The sequence below is a fragment of the Brienomyrus brachyistius genome, chromosome 5 (assembly GCF_023856365.1).
Source record: "Brienomyrus brachyistius isolate T26 chromosome 5, BBRACH_0.4, whole genome shotgun sequence".
In the NCBI taxonomy this organism is placed as follows: domain Eukaryota; kingdom Metazoa; phylum Chordata; class Actinopteri; order Osteoglossiformes; family Mormyridae; genus Brienomyrus; species Brienomyrus brachyistius.
This window is the reverse complement of record NC_064537.1, coordinates 9,120,537-9,143,014: the sequence shown is the minus strand read 5'-3', so window position 1 is coordinate 9,143,014 and position 22,478 is coordinate 9,120,537. Positions and strand designations below refer to the sequence as shown.

Below are 22,478 nucleotides of genomic sequence, written 5' to 3'. Positions count from 1 at the left end.
GGAGCCTAGATCAATCCCTGAGAAACCCCATGACATTATCCATCTTCCCCCGCTTCACAGGTGACACCATGCAGTCAGGTAGGCATCGTTCTCCTGGCATTCGCTAAACCTAGATTCTTCCATCTGACTGCCACACAGAGAAGCATGATTCGTCACTCCACAGAACACATTTCCACTGGTCCAGAGTCCAGTGGTGGCGTGCTTTACACTCCATCCCACGCTTCACACTGCACATGGTGATCTGAGGCTTGCATGCAGCTGCTCGGCCAGGGAAGGCCCATTTCATGAAGCCCCCAACACAGATTATGTGCTGGGGTTAATTCAATGTGTTGGTCAGTGTTATGCAGTACATACTTATGTTCTGCAGCGCGGCTAGCTCCATTTCTGTTTATTTGGAGATTCTGATAAGTTGGTACTGTAGCACTGTTGCCTCCCACCTTGAAAGTGGGGGATTTAAATCTCAGTTTTGCATAATCTACCCCACCCTCCCAGACCTAGACGGGTGGAAAATTTGCTGATCTGATAATTACTTGATTAAACATTTTTTTAAAGTACAATCACGCTAAATGGTTACACAAAAAAAAACAAGAACTGTATTCTTTAAATATCTTTATTTTCATTTTCAGTCCTATAAAGTCTGGTTACCAGACAAAAAATAAAAAAATTAACACCTTTATACATTTAGTTTCTAATTAGAACATACTGTAGTGGAGCATTTCTGTGCAATCCCGGTAATGCTTTTTACAAATGTTCAAAACATTTATTTATAAAACATAGGAGACAAGCGAAACTGCATCGGTGACTGAATGGAATTAAGACGCGTTCACTGCGTGCGAATTTCAGAGCGGCACACTGGGACCCCCTCAACACTTCCTGAATGGTTCCGGGTGACCAACGTGTAGTCGGATACCAAACGAACCTGCAGAATGCCCTTTGACTGTCCTGCATGTCTTTGCCTTGAATTATTAAAGAAACCCCCAAACCCCCCCAACATCCAGGCACAGAAACTCCTCCCTGATGCTCCCATAGAGTCATTTAGCTGGACGAAGAAGAACCAATGACGTCGGTGCACTGGGGGTCGCAGAACGGGCCGAAGCGGCCATAGACGTCTCGGGCGCGGACAGCGAAGTAGTACGTGGAGCCGGAGACGAACTGGGTGAGCGTGCAGGCCATGGGTAGGGGCAGCGCCTTCACCTCGCCGATCTTCTTCCAGTGCGAGGCCGGGGACAGCCCGCCGGCCAGGGCGGCCCCGTCCTGGTGGTAGGCGTACAGGTGGTAGCTGTCCACCGCGGCACAGCTGCGGTCCGTCTCGGCCACGCACCACGACAACACGATGCCGTTCTGGCTCTGCACGCGCGCCAGCTTCAGCTGCGGCTGCTGCGGAGGAGAGGTGTGCAGGGCCTCAGGAGGCAGGCGGGCCAGCAGCGGGGGCGGCGACGGCAAGGGGGGCAGGGGGCAGGGCTGCGGGTTAGAGCTGCTCACAGGGGAGGGGGCTGCCGTGGAGCTGGCGTTACCAAGGCGAGCCTTTAGCAAAAAAAAAGGCGTAAAAGGAATTATTAGTATGGAGGAAAAGGGCTATATCAGCATGATTGGCAATAATAATCACGATAATAATAATGATGATGATAATGACGATAACAACAACAACGTGTGCGCAACAGGGGATAATATATTAAATTAAGGAATGAAAAACTGTAAGCTGCTAAAGTGGTTTCCATAGATACAGATGAAACCTTTTATGCAAGTATTTGTATAAAATTTTAGCTGCAGTGCAGCAGGCTGACCTGTAGGGTGCGCTGGAGAACAGCCACCTGCGAGCCCCCTACAGAAAGCTGGCCCGTCTGAGGAGAGGAGCGCAGCAAACCCCCTAAAGAGAGAGGCAGAAAGGTAAAACGTGTTAGATCAGGGATGGGCAATCTTACCCGCAAAGGTAAGCAGTGCAGGTTTTCGCTGCAACTCCCTAATTAGGTCAGTAATTAGAGGACTGATTGGCTGAAGAGTCCTCACACCTGGGTGTGAACAGCTGACCTAAAGGTTACCCCAGAAACCTGCACACACACCGGCCCTTCGCGGGTAAGACTGGCCGCCCGCGTGTTAGACTAATGTCAAACCATAAGCATGTAAAGAAGAGAAAGGAGCAGTAGATGCCTTTTCCCCTGTTAATTCCTTTGTATTCTTTCCCAAAATGCTTGAATGGAAAATGTTAATATTTATTTTAACTCATGGCCATAAATTTAAACCAACATTCACACACGCAGAGGGACTGGCAGGGTACAAATTCATATAGGCAAAGCAGATTATGTTTGGATTCACTTGGAATTTGTTCATTTCTGCTTGTTAATGATTAATTTGTGTGTTTATCTGGAGCATGTTGATATTATACATGCACTTAAAACAGCAAACTAACCAGTTACTGAGGGGAACTTAAATGCATCTGGTGTCCTCCTTGGGGGTGGAGGTGAACCTTGGTTCATGATATGGGGCACAGTGTTCAGGGACACTCAGCATGGGGGGGGGTAAGAGGATGGTGCCACAGGGCGAGGCCTACCAGTGGGGGAGGCGTGCATGTTGTTGGCACTGATGAGTGGGGGAGGAGCCCCGACTGGTCGCTGAGAAACCGAGAAGGAAGATGAGGATGATGAGGACGACGACACAGCTGGGCTGGATGGAACAGCACCCTTCTGCACCCCCGTCACTATACAGAGGAGGTTTAAAAAAATATTAAAAATTAAGAATCTGAGACAGTGGACATTAGAGAGCAGCAAAGAAACACTCCACGTGCTCTTTCTCACCTTGTACATCATCGTCGTCCTCGGTCAGGTCTATCACTGCCCCCGAGCTGTTGGTGCGAGATGCCTACAAGAGAGTCAAACCGAGATTAAACCAAATGGGTCGAGGTCAGAGTATATACCTCCATCAAACCATCAGGCAGCACAGAAAGAGGTAAATGCGAAGCAGGATGTGGTTGCAGACCACATCCAAGTAGGGCACAAGCACTGAGTGACTATATTCAAGTACCAGGCCGAGTGACATTCGTCCTACAATTCAATGTGCCTTATATTAAAATAAAAATATACAGGGCAAGAGTTTAACACAATTACTACAAAAAAAATAACAGCCCCACTCACCACAAGAAGTCTACACAAGAATGTGCTCTTTGTTTTATTAAATATATCACTCCCTGGACAGGAATTTGGAAAAAAATAGCTTGTTCTGTTTATATGTACAGGAGAAAAGGAATATCTTCATAAAAAAAGCTCTTTATTCCAACATATATTAACCTAGATTTTGGTGACTAAAAAATCTTCCACTGAACAGTGCCTACAGACTGAGTATGAAGTGTAAGGGGAGTCAGATAATGGCCAGTGACTGTGGAGCCCGCCCAGAGGTACATCTCAGGTAGCTCCAAACCCTCATCAGATGAGCCCCATATCCTACATCCCCACCAGCCCCTTTCCTTTTGCACTCCATGTGGTACAGTGTTATTTCACTGCAAGAAAATGCAGTGACAGCACTCTACGAAGTCCAAAGAACTAAAAAGCAAAAAAAAATTTTTTTTTTTAATTCCTCCTTGGATGCTGCAGGAAGCCTCAGAAAGCCCATTTCACGTGAACTTCACCTAGATGCTTAGGGTTCTAAGGCGAAGCCTGATTTCCTTTTACAGAAGGAAATTAACTCAAGAGAGCAGAGACCATGATGCCAAAGCCCGTGCAACATTCCTCTGCTTAAGAAGTGCCTTTGCCTGCAATATGAAGAACGTAAAGGGATAACCTGACATGGGGAAACGCCCTAAGCAGTTGCGGTTCCTGGTCACTGATGACGGCGGCTACATGCCAGTGGTTTTCATGCAGACAGAGGTCACTGCAGAAGGCTGGTTGGACAGTGGTCATGTCTGAAGTATTGCGCGCAGCACAAGATGTTGGCGACTACAGACCGCAAAGGCCCCCCGACCGCCTGACCCTGTCAGCAGCAGCGCCATTGTCCGTCTGCCTTCCCTGGCTCATGTCCTTTAGTGTCCTGGCTCCCACTAATTTCAAACATATGCTCAGAAAACTACAGTGCTGGGGGGCAAGTGGCCCCTAGAGTCTCTGGAGGGGGAGTCAGGTGAATAGGGTCATTCATACTGATTCGTTCCACCTGTCCCACGTTCTCGGCAAGGTGCGGTAATGTGCGTCATTTAGTTTCATGCTCAGTAACCCAGAATAGAGTGACACGGGTCCCAGGACCTGCTTGACCTCAGAGTTCAGCACCAAAGCAAGTGCTTCATTTCACCCAGTTAGACCCATCCATCTAAACCTGCAGAGGTCTTCTATTCCAAGGACCCCTGTTCCTGTCTGTCACCTGGATCCTTACACCGCCCTGACCTCACACGCTGTCATAGGCTCCGTCAAAGAAAGGCAGACAGCCATCAAAAATAAAAGATTAATTTTAAATGGGATACCTTCCCATGCTCCAAAAATCCATGCTGCACGTCCTTAGAGTGAGGATAGATGCCGTAAAGGTGCATGTTCTCATACCTCAGGGTTAGGTTAGCTATTCTGGTTCCTTATCCAAAGCGATGTTTGGAACAATGGACTCATTCATTCGATCTGCTATGACAAACGCACTTGGCTAGAGCAGCGTTTTTCAACCCCGTCATACAGGACTTCGACAGTCATGTTTTTGCTCCCAGTAAAAACACTGAGCTAGATCATCTACCCATTATGGGTCTTTGCCACAAAACTGTCCCAAATGGGCTAATAGAGACAGTAACAGGCTAACTGACCCTCATCTAGCAAGGTACTCCACTCGAAGCAGCAATAATTTTTCCCTATTCGACTGTTGAAAGAATCAAACTCCACACTGCTGCCATTACTCTATCTACATATTCATCTAGAGAGAGCTCAGTCGCTCCTTTTGCCTTCGGAAATTTAATGAGATTTCTGTCAGTGCGGTGTTCTTGCTCACTGCAGTCGGATCAAAGTTTCAGTGTAACGCCTGAATTCTCCGTTCACATCACAAGCGGTCTAGGTAGCTTCTCAGAACCTGTTCATGTTGAGCACGTTAAACCACTATTTTAGTTTGGCAGGTTGCAAGTTCTCTGTTTACATGAAGGCTTCCTCTGGCTTCTACCCACCTTGTCAGAAGTCTCCCGTGACAGACTCACTCTGACCTTCTACTGGTTAAGCAATTATGGCAGATGGATGGATTCTACTTGCCATAAACATTTCTTCCTTGGAGCTTTAAGGTGAAGATGAGGGAGAGGGTGACCCTGGGGATTAAGTTGCTCTCGTGGGTACTCACTGCACTCTGTTGCGGTGATCTACACTTGTTGACACCAGAGTGGTGATTTCCGTACCCTGAGCTATGAGGTCGTAATGTTGGCTTAGCAGTGGCACGTCTATAAGCCCATTAGTGCCCATGCTTACAAAATCTTTCAAAACATGAAAGGGCGACACCCAAGGATGGCAAAGGAAGCCTGACCAATTGAATTGACCCTTACCTGAATAGGTGTCTTTGCGCTGGAGCTGGAGGGCTGATTATCTGGTGGAGAGAAACAAAGATGTATGAAGACATTCTGCACTGCAGAGGCACCAGGATGAGACCCCAGGGTGCCAGAGAGAGACCCCAGGGCGCCGCAGAGAGAGACCCCAGGGCGCCGCAGAGAGAGACCCCAGGGCGCCAGAGAGAGACCCCAGGGCGCCAGAGAGAGACCCCAGGGCGCCAGAGAGAGACCCCAGGGCGCCAGAGAGAGACCCCAGGGTGCCAGAGAGAGACCCCAGTGCGCCCCTTCGATGTGATTCCCCCCTTTTGTATGGTCTCATATGACATATACTCTCATAGAAATGTTGATTCCAGCCCACAACTACAAAGTTTCTCTTAAGACAGTCTTGACAGGGCCTTATATTTCCAGACCTCAAAGCTCCTGAAAAGCAAAACATTTAACAAAATTTTTTAATAGAAAAAAAAGGTCCAACACCAGCCAAATGATTTAAAGAATTTAACCTCCTTTCCTTCATGCCCTATAGGAAAACAAGTGGTTTTAAGCACACTTGGCAGGCCTGTGCGTTCTGCTTTAATCTGATTTAAAGACCTGCTATATTACTGGTAACTCTGACTTATTACAGTTCCACCCCTTCATAATGTCTTTTTCTTCCCTCATAAATGTCAAGCTTAAGCTGCAATATCTAAAGAAAAAAAAAGAATATGCAATATTTTAATTAAAAAATACTGGGATAAGTGATGCAGTCATCCAACAACCACCCACCACACCAGCAGGTGGCACCAAGTGGGGCACAGTTATTATTTTTTTTTAAACATTTTTTAAATGTTTATCCTTCCGAAATATAACCGTGAAAGCATGAAAAAAAAGCAGTGCTTCACAAACTTACATTTCATCATGTCAACAGGGAATAATTTTTAAGTGTTATTTTCAATCTCTTTATAGATTTGAGCGTAAAACCTTTTTTGGCTTTTGCCCTGGTGTGAGCTAGAAACTTAATGTGTCCTTAACCCTGATTTTACCTCACAATGTATGGCTGTGGGTTTCTGTCTGACGTCAAGTCACTGCACACAAACAATATTATAGGACTATAATAATTACAATAATCTTTTAAGAGGACAAAGGGTTTATTCCAGGTGAGAAAAGGGGGTTTAAGGGAGTGCGGCTGAAGGCGTTCAATAAAGAAATAATAAAGAAAAATAAGCTTTTCAGGTAAATGTTGACTGAAATGATCAACTGATGGCTCACAACAATAAAACTACTAATAAAACTACAATATTTTTAATGTTGTCCTTCAAGTAATGGGGAAATGGGGCGCCGACAACTGCTTAAATGTGTTACCTGGTGTATTAAAAACAAGTACAGAGTCTGGCCCTAAATTTCAGCACCATTTAACATCGTCGCATATGCGTACCTGTTTTTGAGGCCATCGTCGGCCCCGAAGCAGCTGACCCAGTAGACTGACCTCCGGTGGCGGCTGGCCCAGAGGACGCAAACGACGACGAGGTCACCCCCACCACGGAGATGGCCTGTGTAGGCGCGCGCGCGGAGGAGACGGACACACCAGAGGCTGGCGTGCTCACGATTCCACTCCCCCCGGGCGGAACGGCCCGGGCCACTGCGATGGACGGTATCGGGGTCAGGGGCGGCACAGAGGTGAGCGGGGCAGCCTTCTGGAGAATGAAAGTCGTGGTCGTCTTTGTTTTGCTGGTGCTCACCGCTGCCAGGGACGTGACAGGGAAGAGTTCTACACCAGTGCTGTGGTTGGCCACCATGGTCCCGCCCTGGGCATTAGTGACTGTCAGGGGGAGTTGTATGAGCAGGGGCTGCAGGGGAACTGCTTGGGGTGCAGATCCAGGGGTACTTTGGGGTATGATCCCGCTTGCTGGAGCGGCTTTCAGCATCAGTGCTCCAGGCTGGTTTTGGGAAGTGATGGTTGCCGAGTTAGAGGCAGATGGAGCAGCGCTGGAGGGTGCCGATGTTGTGATGAGTGAGACGACAGGTGCTGGAACTGTTGCACTGGAGACGAGTAGGTGTGTGGTTGAGAGGGACTTGGACTCATTTAGACAGGCTAGGGGTGAGAAAAATCATGGATTTAAAAAGTGTACGACTCTCTCGAACAAGGTCTGCTTAGGACCATTTAGAAGAGAAATTAAATCCAAAAGCAAATGCATGTTGTAGGGACATTTCTAGACCTGCCACCAGGGGGCAGCATGGAGCAAAGCAAACCATTACACCATTATCTCTTGCCAGGCATCTACAAGGGGAGAATCATTACCATTGGTTCTGTAAATACTACAATCCTTACAGAGTGATAAATCGAGTTTTAAGTTTGTCGTCAACTCCTACAAAACAAATGACGCTCTTCTAGACCAGGGGTGGCCAATCATATCCACAAAGGACCAGGCTGTGTGCTGGTTTTTGGGGTAACCTTTAGGTCAACTGTTCAAACCCAGGTGTCAGGACTCTTCAGCCAATCAGTCCACTAATTAGTGTCAATTAGGCAGTTGCAGTGATTGGCCACCCCTGCTCTAGACAAATCTCCATCTGAGGATTCATATGTAGAATTTTTTTTTGCAAACTTAAGCTAAACATGCGGGTTCCTCAGATTTCGAATTGTATTGGCCATACTGATAAGCAAACAGTTATTTGTAAGTCTGGGATTTTCTTAGAAAATGAAACAGAAATAATAAAAATGAAACAATTTGTCGATCAGCGGCAGCGTGTAGCAGTTGGTGTGGCCTGCGCAAGCCTGAGCATGACTTAAAAAGCCGCAAGGATGACCAATGGCACGCCTTGGAAGATGCTGCAGAGTTAAAATGGCCAATAGGTGACAGGAGGCTGGAGATGCTTAGAACAAGATGACCTCACTGTCGCAATGCATTCTGGGAAGGCCCATTGCTCCTTCAGAAAATCTCCCCCTCTCTGTTTGCACCACCTCCCTTTCTTAAAATTTGTTCTCTCTCTTGGCTATAATACAAAAACTAGTCAACTGGTTTTAGGCCACACTCTTGTAGGCGTATTGTATGTCAGCCGCCAGAGATCAGCTTCAAAGAGTTCCTACCTCATTAATGTAGGTTTAATTGAATTATAGTAATTTCCCTTTTGATGAAAAGGATTTTCAGCACACGCATTTTAAGAACGCCCTATTAAAAAAAACCTGCAGCTATAGGGAGGGGAAAAGCAGCATGAAGGGGAAACTGGCAGGCAGAGAGCGTACGAGGGCAGACTCACTCACCTGTGGAGCTGACAGAATTCACAGGCTGATTCGGAGCTGCCTGTCTGGACTCCGCAGTTGTCCTGCTTGGGCTGCTGGCAGAAAGGGATGGAATTAAAATTATGGGAAGGAGCAGAATTTAATATGTACATTTATTAATTATAATGAAGACAACAGCTGGATTTTACCACCAAAGCCCAACTGTATAAAGAGGACGAAGACAGTTTCATTAGTTATGCACAAGTAACTAACTGTACTTGTCTCGCTGTTTTTTCAGTAAACCACTAATAGTACAACAGCAGCACCCCCTCGGTGAGATTTAACCTGTAGGCCATCAGACATTTACTTCCCGTCTACCTCAATGTCGTCCAAACCGTTGCACTAGAATGCTGCTGACCTTCCTTAAACAATAAACATCTCCATCAAAATTTAAGAGAATGTCAGATAATGGATATGCTCTGAACAAAAGCAGAGAAAGGTATTCGCCGCACAGAGCCAGCGCAGGAGAGTGCCGAGACCAAGATCAAAGCCCATTGGTGGAAATGGCCTTTGGCAAAACGGAGCTCTGATACTCGGCGGCGGTATAAAAGCCTGCCGCTCGACTGCAGACAACAGGGCTTATCCTGTGCCCTCGCTCTGGCTTGCACTCCCGAATACGCTGTGAACTTCACACGCATGGGGCGGGACCACGTGGCCCTGTAGCTCGTGACCCCCCCCCAAGGCCGCAATAAAAACGCTTCAGGGCGGCTCAACAGCTTCTCAACAGTGGTTGCCGACTGCCTGAACTGCTTTCCCGCCACTTTTGAGCATGAGCCAAGCATCTGCTTGGACAGGCTTCCTGGCTCGGCGGTGCCCAGAACGTTTCTTTTAGGTCTCTTCTTTTCCTGCTTGCTCTGCCTTCTTGACTGGATTTTAATTGTTGGATTTTTTTTTTGAGCCGTAGATTCATATTGTATCAGAGTCAATATCAGGTCCTTCGGATAAATGCTCTATTCGAATGTTTATCGAAAAGCAACTTCAGCAAAAATGCTATTAGGAAAATGTCTCAACTGACAAAAATGGGCAGCACAGAAGTATACCTCAACACCGAAGCAAAACATACCTCAACAGCTTTAATATATATTAATGACAAACATGATAATGCTCGTCATCATATGTTTGTTGTTAATGTATATTAAAGCTGTTAAGATGTTAGGATACTACACTTACAAGCTGCCTATTAATGTTCTATGAATGCATTACGAATGTTCAAACAACGCATAATGAATGTTGAAGTAATTATGAAGGTGCAGTTAATAGGAAGGCATTACAAAGGATTGTTGATATTGTCACACGTATTTTTATCTAAGCGATTTCTTGTTGTTTAGCCATAGGAAGAAAAAAATAAATAAATCTTGACTCATTTTTATTCCTGGCAGAAAAAAAGACTCTCCAAATTGACGACCCGTGATATAAGTTTGACAGGCAATCAAAGATGACATTCAGTAATGTGCAGTGTTCAGGCTATTCCACACAGCCTGCCCTACACAACCATTTTCAGGTTTCTGCCGTCTTTTTAAGCCTAAACTTGGAATAGTGCAAAACCTCAGATACAGACTTGCTAATGTGTTCTGATTGTTCCCTTGCTACATGACCCAGCTGTGCTTCGACTTCAAGTCAGGGGAGGATCGTTTCTGGTACAGAAGAAAGTGATTAATCATGCCTTAATGGAAAATTAGTTCCAAATGCAGCAGAATATTCTCTAATCCAGACCTGGCCAAAGCCGGGTGGGTCTATATCCAGCCTGTGTTGTCATCTTTACTGGCTGATAAGACCATTTAAAAAGGGTTAAGTTTTATCTGTGATGATGGATAACTCCCAGAAATCTTTAACTGAATTACATTAGTTAATAAATATATAGTAAAATGTAGCAAGTTGTCTATTGCAGCTTCCATGGTACTTGAAAATAATCATTAGAAAAATGGACTTTCACATGGTGAAGCCTGGATTTGTCCCTCCATGCCAAATAACTGCCCAAGCCTGCTCTAATCATTCTTAGTATGGAATGAGGCGTGAGAGTTTCGCCAGACACTGCCAGACTCATGCTGGCCATGGTAACATGATGACTCATCTGCAGAACACTGTTCCAGAAAGCTTGAGGATCACATATAGTTTCTGGGAAACCTGAGATGGGCATTCATGTTCTTAGTCAGCAGTCATTTCCACTTCGCTACTCCAGCACATATTCAATTGTTGCCTAGAGACTTTCTGATGGAGGAATAATACATTAACATCACTGGAAGCGAGAGAGGTCTGCAGATCTTTTTTTTTCTCGGGCCTGTTAATTGACACACTGCATAATCTTACAACGTGCAGTCAAATGTTTGTTTTGGGAGAAGAAGAAAAAAACACACTTCTGGAAGGAACGAGCTATTCTCATTTGAACAACACGGCTCCTATGGTGCTTCAGCGACACTCCAGTTTCACAACCTGACATGTTCAGGAGGTCTTCAGACATTTATCTCGATTGGGGAATGGGACTGTCTCTTTAAAAACCGCATGCTGAAAAGTTTACACTGGTAGGAAATATAATTTATATTGGGCAAGTCCAGCCACAATCTGGCATGATTATTTACAAAAAGGACAGGTGTGTTTGATTAACTTGCAGTCAAAACAGCATCAAAATTGTGTGATTCCCCCCTACACTCAAACTATACACTACAAGCCACAGAAAAATATGACCAAATTCGCTGTGTGAAAATCAGACAAGGGAAAAATAGTCCTCTATGGAACAATTTTTTAAACATACAGCCACACTATAGGAGATGTATATAATACACACACGGACACAGTGGAAATACTGTTAACAAAAGCAAGGGCAAAAAGAGGACATTAGTTTATTACCATAACAAACTGGGTTGTCTACATTTGCATTCTGGCTAACACAAGGGCCAATTTTTGTTAGCAGCAATTTTGTCTGCAAATTAACATATTTGCCATGTATTTGAAATCTACACATAATCAGACTATGATGTCACAGACATGCACACACACAAAAATTCACATCTCATTACCCATTAAATGAGTATTTAGATACAAAAAAAAACTAAACTTTTGTAAATGACCACAGTTGACTCACTCCAGAACATTTCAAAACAAACAAAAGTTTCCTTGCAATCTATTAGTTCAGTCTCATTTCCGGGGAGGCGGCTGCTGTTCCATGCGAATTCAGCCGTGAGTCAGTATAGGTACGTGGGAATGAATAAACACCACAGATGAAAATAGGCGAGATCCGAGATCCTATGTGCATCCACTCTTCCCGTCAGGTTTATGCTGGCCAAAGCCGGACGCTTCATGGGGCAACACATTTCTTGCAGCACTGAGCATGAATGCCCTCACAAAGTCATTTATGTTTTCCATTTCACTACCATTTACGTAGCTCGGCTTCAAAGCATCACCACTGGTCTCCTGACTATGATTAAACAATTCAATTCTGTTGTCCACTGAGTTGACTCTGCAAGCAATTCTGTTTCTCAGCATTATGAATCAGATATCGCCTCTAAATATTACATTCCTTCTGTGCTGCTGTGCCCCCTCATGTGGAAAAGTTAAGAATAGCATTTTTTTTTTACTTTCAAAACTGTAATGAATGATATTTCAAATTGATGCATTCACTTCAGTGCAAAAGGTCCTGCAGGCCAGGGGTTTGACACCTGTCAATGGTTTGTCATGTGCAAAAGTTCTGTATCATGATACAGAGCATGAGCATGAAAGCTGACTAGTTATGAAGGAGAAATACTAGATATCAGCAACAGATAATATACAGGATTCAGGGTCAGCAATGGGACTATAGATTTTTGTTTGTTTTGGGGTACCTAATAAATATATATTTTCTTAAACGCTTGCATACTGTATCACTGCTTATTTTTAATAAAATAATGGGCATCCCTGCCAGTCATGTAATGACCCACAGTCCATATCTAACCTGTAACACAGTATGCATATAAGGTACGTGTGATGGACAAGCTACAATAAGCAGATATGAAACAGATACAGTACCGATACTGTGCTATTACATAAAAATAAATTTACTGTACAATAAAACGTTGCGCCACATCTTCTTTCGCACCTCCCAGTGTTCTACTGTGCACCTTTTGATTTCGTAGTGCAATCTCTTTTTATTATGAAGTGTTGTGATTTTATATTTACATTATTTGCTGCAGGATACTCTGTAGGGCTGGGCGATATGGCCTCAAATCAATATCGTGATAAATTGAACCTCGATTACGATTTATGAACAATTGCCTTGTTTTTGCTTTTTTGCCCTCATATTTCATTGACAAGATTTGTACTGTAAAATATGCTCAACTATTAAAGCTGGGATATTTTTTCTAATGAAAGACTGTATGTCTATGATTTTTAAATAATTGAAGGAAACACACATATAACCCATTTGGGGTTATTTGTTAAATACTTACAATAAATAGTTTGCATTTCTAGCAAACAAAATAAACCAATTACAGTGATCACTTCTTTGGGTGAAATTGATCACTATAAGCGGATGATCATTATAGCCAATTTTTTTTCTTCTGTGTCTCAGGCAGATTACCATGTAATTGACATGTGTATATTTACTACACGAAAATAAGGTAATAAAACGGACAGCGTCGTCATTTACTGAATTTTGACTCAAAATACAGTACAGCTGTTTCAAACGCTTTTCAAATTACAGTACTGCACAAATTAAATTACTCAACTGTGTATAATTCACTATAACACATATAATAATGTAATACACACACTATGATACAGTATAGTACTGTAGAGAAAATATAGCTTATTGTAGTTTCACTGCTGCATCTCATTGGTTGATTTTTGGCAGTTTCATAAATGCTGATGAGTCTATACCCGTAACTGAGAGAAAATTACTTGATTTTTGCCGTCATGTTTTCTGTGCAAACAGAATTAGCCTCAGGTAGCTAGCAAGAAACAGATGGGTTACCGCAAGCCAAAGTAGGAAAGAAAAAGAAAAAATATAATTAAAAATTACCATAATTTTTGTTTTGTATAAAGACCTAAAATGAACACTGTATACAGAGCACTTGATTACTATACACAAATTATTTAAACAGTTGTACAGGAATAATTCTATCCCAAGCTTTTTGATTCATATGAGCAGATCCTATAACCATGATCACTATAAGTGGTTCACAATGTACAGTGATCCCCCGCCTATCGCAGAAGTTACGTTCCAGACCCATCAGCAAAAGGCGAAAATCTGCGATATAGAAAGACCATATAAACATTTTTTATAGTTTAAGCCTTAAAATACCCCTCCAACACACTTTAAACATATGTAAACTTATTAAAACACTCTTTGTAAACACATATAATATGTGGATGTTGGACTAAGGATATTAGTAACATAATAATAATAATAATAATAATAATAATAATAATACACACACCTCTCAATCTGTCACCGTCTCTGTATACGTAATGGAATATGTAAAAATGGTCAAGGTCTTCCTCTGACGCTTAGGCTCACTATTACCAGAAAGCTTAGAAGACGCAGGACGCTTGGGAGCCATCGTAGTTCACAAAAAAGTTCACAAAAAGTTTGCTCACAACAATCAGAGCACAAGCAAGATACGCGATATGTAGAGAACTGTGATGTGTCACGGAAAAATCCGCGATATAGCGGGGGCGTGATAGCTGAACCACGATATAGCAGGGATCACTATATTTTAAACATTACTAGTGCTGTAACTGATTGGTTGTATTACCTTTGGCAGCTAAAACAGTTTTTCCGCAGTGTTTACATCTGACCTCTTTTTGTTCAATGTCATCTTCACTAAAGCCATAATGTGTTCAAACAATGTCGGAAATATCGTGAATACAAGATGAGAGCACACGAAGTACATTACAAAATCGTATTTACCAGGGGGAAACTCGGGATTTTCTTTAAGCCCCGAGTTCCCAAGTTGGGAGCATCTCATTACAACAATCATGGCGGAGGCAATAGATGGCTCTACTGTAGAAGGCGAATTAGGTAGTAAATTTTACATACCATGTCACTGCAGAACTCTGAATGTTGAGGAGATGGTTATTAAATGGTGCATCGTGAAATAAATTTGACAGGTTTTTTTCTGATATGTAGCTGCTACCCGCTGAATAATTAGAAGAATTTCAATTAACATTGCGAATGCATTTTAGTGTTGGAGGAATAAGCAATACAGCAAAAAAAAAAAAAAGCGTAGCTTTCTTATCGTCTCCTTTTTCCTCCACTTGAACACGCATTGTATCGTAATTATGATTTCCCAACTACCTAGTCAGATCCGAGTAGGACTTGAATGCAGCATTCACAGACTGGACAGGGCAGGTCACGTGACAACACATGTGGTAGCATGTTTTTAAGGGGACGGTACATGAACACAGACAGGGAAAAGTATTAACATTTTGTATTAATTTGATTAATTGCCCAGCCCTAGTACTGTATGGATATTGCAGTACTGTACTTTACTGTATGCCTTTCCTCTCCCCTATAACTATCAAAATACGCCCAAATTGACTTGCGTCCAGTGGTCCCGGTCCTAATGTGAATTGACAGATACCTGTATAGGATAATATTGGACTAACAGATGCAAGCCAATTTCTTGCAGTAGAACATGGATGCAGGTATTATGCTTAGATCACATCTTAAGTGTACCTGCTTTGTTGAACAACCATAAGAAATGGCTTTAAGAAAAAAAATCTTTCAAATCTGCACACTTACCGTGACACGGGAGTGGCACTTGATGTGGAAACGGACGGAGTGGAAGCAGTGGGGGCAGTGGATGAGACCTAAAATAAAAGCATGACAAATCACAGATCATCTAACAGAATGACTGACTTCCCTTCGTGAGATATCGTTTTTTTTACACCACATGACAATTACCCCCTTTGTACGTAGGCCCCTGTTTTCATCTGTAGACAGACACATGTTTTGGACAGTATTCAGTCCTATCAAACATATGACAAATTAACAGCAAAGGCATAAGGAAATCACTTTAGATTATTTTAGTCCCATTAAATAACATTAACATATTTTCTAATTTCCTTATTTGAGGCAGATTTGGACATTTTCAGCTATTCACTGACCACCTAAAATGGCAATATTAAGCCTCCCCAAATGACTGTTTAATTTTAATTCACCACTAGGTGGTGATGTGACATAAAAACTAATCACAATTCGCACGAAGCTCATAAGGCATGGTGCAATCTGGCACTGCAGCGTCTTCTTCAGTAGAGAAAACCTGTTTTAAGAATCAATGATTTGACTAAAACAGAAATGTTTATCATACTATTAAAGTAAGGAAACACGAGAGCTACCAAATCATCCGAAAATGCTTAGTCTGAATATTACGAGTTTTACAGTAGTAAATTTATTTGCTCAATGTTTTAAAACCAAGTAAGGTTTTTAAAAAAAAAACAAAGAAACTGAGTTTTTGATCAAGATATACTGAGTAGGCTGACATCCATTGAGACATATGATAGACAAAGTAGTGAAACATACAGAAATCTGTCATTCCGCTATTCAGTGGCGGTAAAATTAACCGGCAAGAAGTTTTAACTCTGCAACCTCACCCCAACTATTACCACCCTCTAGTCCCGGTCAGCAAATTTTGTCACCTCCCCTCACATTGGCCAGCACACCCGCCCTACCCGATGACAGGGTTGTCAACTTCTCTCACATTTGGCGCGACTCTCACACTCACACGAGAAACCTTACGGCAAATCTATATTATAGACTGAGGTAGTTTGCAAAACCCTACAGACAAATAATTAATAAAACTGTTACATACAAGTAAATGCACGTAAAGACTTTTCTCAAATTGAAAATCTCACGCTAGCCAGCTCACCAAAGTTGGCAACCCCAAATCGATATCCATAAGATGGGATGTCTAATAATAGTCGTAAGTACTGCTGTATTGCGATTCTCATGATAACTCTGATAATTTACTTAATTCATTTACACTTTACGCAAGTTTCCTTTTTATTGAGAGGCAGCATCTCTGCTGTGTTGTTCCTTGGACGAGCCTCATTTTGTTCAAAGGGAAAATGTGCCATGTATTGCTTTTTACTTCTAAAGCTTCGTCAGTATAGAACTCTTTATACAATTTATTCAAAAATGCATGCAATTTCTGTTACGTAATTCCGAATGGTGCGTACTAGATTTGCCTATACCTAATGAGCTAGCTCTAACAAAACTCTCCTCACTTGTACACCGTTTCAGACAAACGGGTCTGCAAAAGGAAAATAAATTAAACATGTCAAATAAAATATTTTGCGTTTAGGATGGATAACGGGGGAAAAAAATTTGAAAATGCATTTTTTCCCATCTATTTCATGTTTTTGTAAAACTGTAAAAAAAAAAAAAAAAAAAAAAAAAAAAAAGAGTCCTATTTCTTGAGTTCTTGTGTTCACAAGACAAAGTGTGATCTGCAGCTGCTCTTCCCTTGTGTGGTATTACTTCAGTTTTTAGTGTGTGTGTCTCAAAATGTGTCTGCAAAGTTTGAAAAAGATCCCAAAAATACTTTGAGTTATTGTACTAAAAAAGGTTTATGGCTGCCTACTCTTAGGTACCCCCAAGTAGCACAGCTTTAATTACGGTGTGATTTATCTCAAAATTTGATCAGTCCTAGATCCTCATCCATACAATGTTTCTGCTGAAAAAGTCTGAAAAAGAGCTGCCAAATAATTTTTGTCTGCAGCAATTAACTGGTCCCAGCACCACATCTATTCCCCTTCCAGGGAATTCAGTTATTGGCGTGTCACAGGCTTCACTACCCAGCAAGCCAAGACATTTTAAGAACTTAAATGAAAACTAAAACTAAGACTGAAAAAATCTGTATGTAATGTGCTGATTCCTTAAACTGAAAGAACCAAATTTTTAAACAAGATCTTGCCCATCTGCAAATAGAACATAAACTAACATTTCAACACCCAGCCCATAGCTTTCCTACACAAAGGTTTGGCATACACTATATATACATATTTTAATATTTTTTTCTAGAAAATACTTCCTACTAATTTTGCTGATCAGCTTTTGGACGGCATTTCCTTTTTACCATTTCAAATAAAACATGCAGTTGATGCTATATTGCTTGTCTCACTTGTCTATCGGAGCGATTCTTCAAAATACAAATTTTAAATGAGAAAACATTAGCACATTAGAGATTAGTACAAAATACTGGGCTGACACCCTGCTGATAGGTCGCTTTCCTCACAGACTCACCTCAGGTTTTTTGACGCTCTCTTTGGTTTGATTGGCAGCTCCAAATTTCTTGGCCAGTCGAGCAATTTTGGCCTAAAAAAAAATAATAAAAAATCATCAAACAAAGGCAAATGTATTTTCTTGGCACAGCAGTCCAAATTAGAAAAAAGTGTTAAGAAATATTTCAGTGCAGAAACAGCTAATTTTCTGTTCAAGGCACATTTGACATAGTGAATGGTCAGTTACAGAACAAATTTTTTACGTGTAAAACCTCTTGACGATACAGTAATGGCTTGTATGACGGCTTTAACTGGCAGACTGCATAGGGTGGCAGGGCGCTGTTAGTGCTAGCAAGATGTTTGCAGATACCTGCAGTGTGTTGAGAGTGTGCTGATGCTTCGTGACACAGTCCATCTTCTCTACCCTCTCCCTGAGCTCCTGCAGGCTTCTGTCAAAAACAGTGAGCTGCAAGACTCGAAGCTGTTCCTCTACGAGCTGCTGCACCACCTGCATACAGGAGGAGGAAACCGCTTCAGCAAAGATATGGGTGGAGCAGAATTATACAGTGCATTTCGGTTCACTGGAATACAAATGAACACAATAGAAGAAAGAAACTCCACTAATCGTACACACACCTTCTCAAGCTTTAGTCGGCGGCCGGCATCTGCGCTGATTTTCAGCTCCAGCTGGGCCTCAAGTTCTTCGCCATCAACCTTCTGCCTCTTGCCTCCTCTTTCTACCACATCCAGCTTTCCATCTGTTGACGTGCCTTTGGACAAGACGCGCTTCAATCCTACCCGGACTCCTTCACAGTCCTCACCTGCCGGTCGAATGATGGTGTGTGACTGAGTTACAAGCAGGCAGACTATTGAGGTTATACTAATTCAAGAGATACAAGAGTTCTAGAAGTTGTGTGTGACATGCAACATTATATAGATGAACAGGCAAGGATCTACTTGCAAGTATTGTTTCGCACCACACAGATTCTGATAGACTCTGACGAAGATCTAAGCTTTTCAAAAATCAAGAAAATGGGCAACAAGCAGGCAGTACGTACTTAGACCTAGCCTCACTTACAACACTTAAATCAAATATTCAAAGGGTAAACAAATGAACCACTGAGTGACACGAACTCCTCTTCTATATACCTGAAGTCAACGGTGTAGGAGAGGAGGTGGAAACATGGGGAGCAGCACTACTCTGTCCTGAGCCACTCGTCTCAGTCTCCACCTTCATTTCCTCCACTTTTTGTTGTTCTTCAGTCGCTTCCTTCTCTTTGGTTTCATCCCTTTCTGCTTGGTTTTCATCCTCTTCACTAAGGACCAGAAATCCCTCCTTCACCTCCTGATCAGGCTCAGGTGTGTGAGATGAAGATGGTGAGGGGGTGTTCAAAGGGAGGCCGGTAGTTTTATCATCTTCAAGAGGATCTGTTGCCAAGGGGGGTTCGGTAGCCATGGGCTTCTTGGACAATTTTTTGTCCTTTGTGGTTTGTTTCTCTCGTGTCTTCCGAGTTGAATCTGTGAGGCCTACATAAGGACCCTTAGATGGTTTACCAGGCTTGGTATGGCCATTCTGAAATGAACAGTATTGGGGAAGTCAATTTCATAATTAGGTAACCTTACTAAAGTACAAATTTACAAAGCCCCTCCCGGCAAGTCATTCTAACCAACTGCTTTCACCCCCCCCCCTATTAATGACATCAACAAACCTTCTTTTTGTTAAGTGATGTAGCCACTTCTACTTCCTTCTTTAGCTCCTCCTTTTCAGTCTTCTCAACTCTCTTTCCATTTTCGCTAACAGCGGACGCCTCCTTATGCTGCTCCTCTTTCTCTCCACCTTTTGGTGACCGTGGTGGAGTTGAGGTCGAGGGAGACGGGGCCTTCGTCTCTGAAGAACGGCAGGGTGGGGAGGGGGACAGAGAGAGCGAGAGTGCTAGGGGAGAGGGGGAGCGAGACGTGGGGAAGGCAACATGACTCGTCTTTTGGCCGCTGTCGGTGGGACTCTGTCCATCTTTCTCGGAGTCTGGGTGATCTTCCCCTCTATGGTTCCCATTCACCAGAGGAGGTGAGGGATGGGAGGTGCTGCTTGTAGTAACAGTCGAAGAGGAAGGAAGGGAATTATGCAAGAATTCCAGCTGCTGCCGATCACTGATTTTCATCGTTTTTCGAGCTCGAAACACTTTCTTTTGGGGCTCCTCTGCTACTGCAACTTCCATTTTTTTCACCTGGTCGAAAGGAGAAAGCAGGTCATCTGTAATACCATGTAACCAGAATGTACACGATAAGGCAGCACTATGCACAGAACCGAATTCAGTTGTTTTGGTGATCAATTTATAAGCCAAAAGAGAGAGAGAGAGAGATTATTTATTTTATATATATATATATATATATATATATATATATATATATATATATATATATATATATATATATATATATATATATATATATATATATATATTATAAATAAACTGATGTAATTTTAGATTGCCAACACCAGGGGGAGTCAAAATACATTTAATGTACATTGGGCCTTTCTAGAAGCTTCTCTTTCAAACCCGCCCTAGAACACACTATCTGAAAATTTATTAGCCCTACATAAGGGAGTTAATTTAGTAAGAAAGCATACAAAAAATGTATTTCAATTACTCGAGATCAGAATCAAGTTTAAAGAGAGTCATGGTTAGTCGGAGAATATGAAGCAGGTTAGGGAAAAAACAAATTTATACTCTTGTTCAGCTGCATGTCTGAATAAAATGTACAATTATCCATCAATAAGCCTCATGAACTCAAAACCCTGCTAAATACATATGAAAGCATTGCAGAACAGCCACACCTACAGCTCACAACTCCTCCTTCTTATACATTCCCCTGTGCTCTCATTGGTTATTTCCACCCAGCAAATCAGAGGGGCTAGCTGCAAAATTCGCCCAGCAACAAAGGGCAGATATTACGTAATGTTCTCTAGCCCAGAGCTCGTCGGCTGTAGTCCGAGATGGCAACGGCATCTTGAGGGCCCTGCTTAAGCCAAACACAAAATTCCCTTAAATGAAATCGATCTGATTGGTTTAACTCCCCAGAGAGCTTTTGTAGATAAACCAGAAAATTTGCGTTATGTTGCGTCTTACAAGACACAAGTTGAGCAGTCTTGTTTCGGATATTGTTAGCACTTCATAGTTTAGCTAGCTATACCACTTGCGTCTCCACAGGACATAGAGGCATTAGCACAGGTGTGTAATAGTGTGGTGTGCAATAGTCATTGGAATAGCAAACAAAAACCTGCCATCAAAATCCGACTTGAGACGATGTCATGCAAAACTGCTCTAATTAAACTCAGGTTATCAAACTGGATTGGTGAGAAATTAAAGGACTTAACATGAGACACTGCCCAGTATCACTCTCTGATTTAGCTCCATTAGAAACAAGACTGGAATCTAGTCTGGAATAAATCTGGAATTTTTGAAGAACACCTACAGGTAGCCAAATCTCGAAGGACCAAAACTGCAAGAGACAAGTGAGAATTACAGCAAGACATCCACTGTGAGCCAGGAGGAGGGAGGATAAAATGCAGTTCTGATTCATAAGTAGCAAATCTATTGAATGCGAAAATGGTCTCTCCTTTTCTGAATTTAAATCGATAATGCACAGTATTTTTTTGGTTAAAAATAGGACTAAGTGAAACAGGGAACTGCACTCTTCTATAAGCCACCCCTGGAAAAACTCAAAAATCATCACGCCTATTTTAAGCAATAGCGAACAGCAAAATGTAGACCTACACTCGTAACAAAAATGATGTCGAGCTATGAGCCTTAGACTTCAGCAAAGCACTTAACCTGTATTCAGCAAAAGGCATGGCTGCAAAAACGGATGAACTATAAGAAATAAATATACTTTGAGTAGAGCCATGCAGCAGGATCATCCGAGTCCACAAACCCCAGACAGCAGTTCCCTCTGTGCAGTTTCCCTTAATTTCCTGGCTCTCGAACCCAGTGTTACTGCATCTCACCCACGAAGATATCAACAGAAGCACTATTAAGGAATACCTAATAAAACGAGCAAAAATAAATAAATACAAAAGAGCCCGAGTGTCACTTTGAATGTGGAATTGGATTCGTTTTGTCTTGTAATACAGCCAACCAAAGTACCACAGCAAGGTTGAGGGGGAGCACAGTCCTTACCCATCGTCAGCCACCTCCCCACACATATTAAAGGATCTAACATTCTACTGTATAAATATGTATATACATATATTAATATGCATAGTTGTTTTTGCTTAAGAATTCTTAAGAAATCATTTTGCATTAACATTAAATCATTCAAAATAACTATATGCCGAGTGCACTGCAAACAGACACACACACAAACACACACAGTGGGTTATTCATACTGGGTGTGAATGAACTAGTAGTTGTTCAAATGCAATTGCTGCACCTGGTTTATAAAACATCTTTAATCTTAACTAAATTATTAATCAAACTCACCTGTACTTATATCCACTGGTAAAGTAGGTCATTATACTGTACTGGTGGCTCTATTTATCATTGT

General features: G+C 42.3%; 1 protein-coding gene across 1 annotated transcript; it reads right to left on the bottom strand.

Annotated features, from left to right (window-relative positions):
* Nucleotides 1–594: 594 nt before the first annotated feature.
* Nucleotides 595–22,115, bottom strand: LOC125742327 (activating transcription factor 7 interacting protein). The gene is made up of 14 exons (XM_049014233.1): nt 22,112–22,115; nt 19,643–20,184; nt 19,083–19,506; nt 18,570–18,754; nt 18,304–18,441; nt 17,956–18,027; nt 15,454–15,521; nt 8,721–8,794; nt 6,897–7,553; nt 5,483–5,523; nt 2,793–2,856; nt 2,549–2,695; nt 1,785–1,867; nt 595–1,524 (listed from the first exon to the last, which is right to left on the bottom strand). Exons 1-14 carry the CDS (start codon nt 22,113–22,115, stop codon nt 1,036–1,038), a joined length of 2,988 nt encoding a protein of 995 aa, XP_048870190.1. The 3' UTR covers nt 595–1,035.
* Between the last annotated feature and the right edge of the window lie 363 nt (nt 22,116–22,478).

Coding starts and splice junctions, on each gene's coding strand:
- LOC125742327 (XM_049014233.1), bottom strand. Junction 15,522..17,955: donor AGAGCGTCAAAAAACCTGAG/GTGAGTCTGTGA, acceptor CTTTTATTTTAG/GTCTCATCCACTGCCCCCAC. Junction 7,554..8,720: donor GAATTCTGTCAGCTCCACAG/GTGAGTGAGTCT, acceptor TCTCACCCCTAG/CCTGTCTAAATGAGTCCAAG.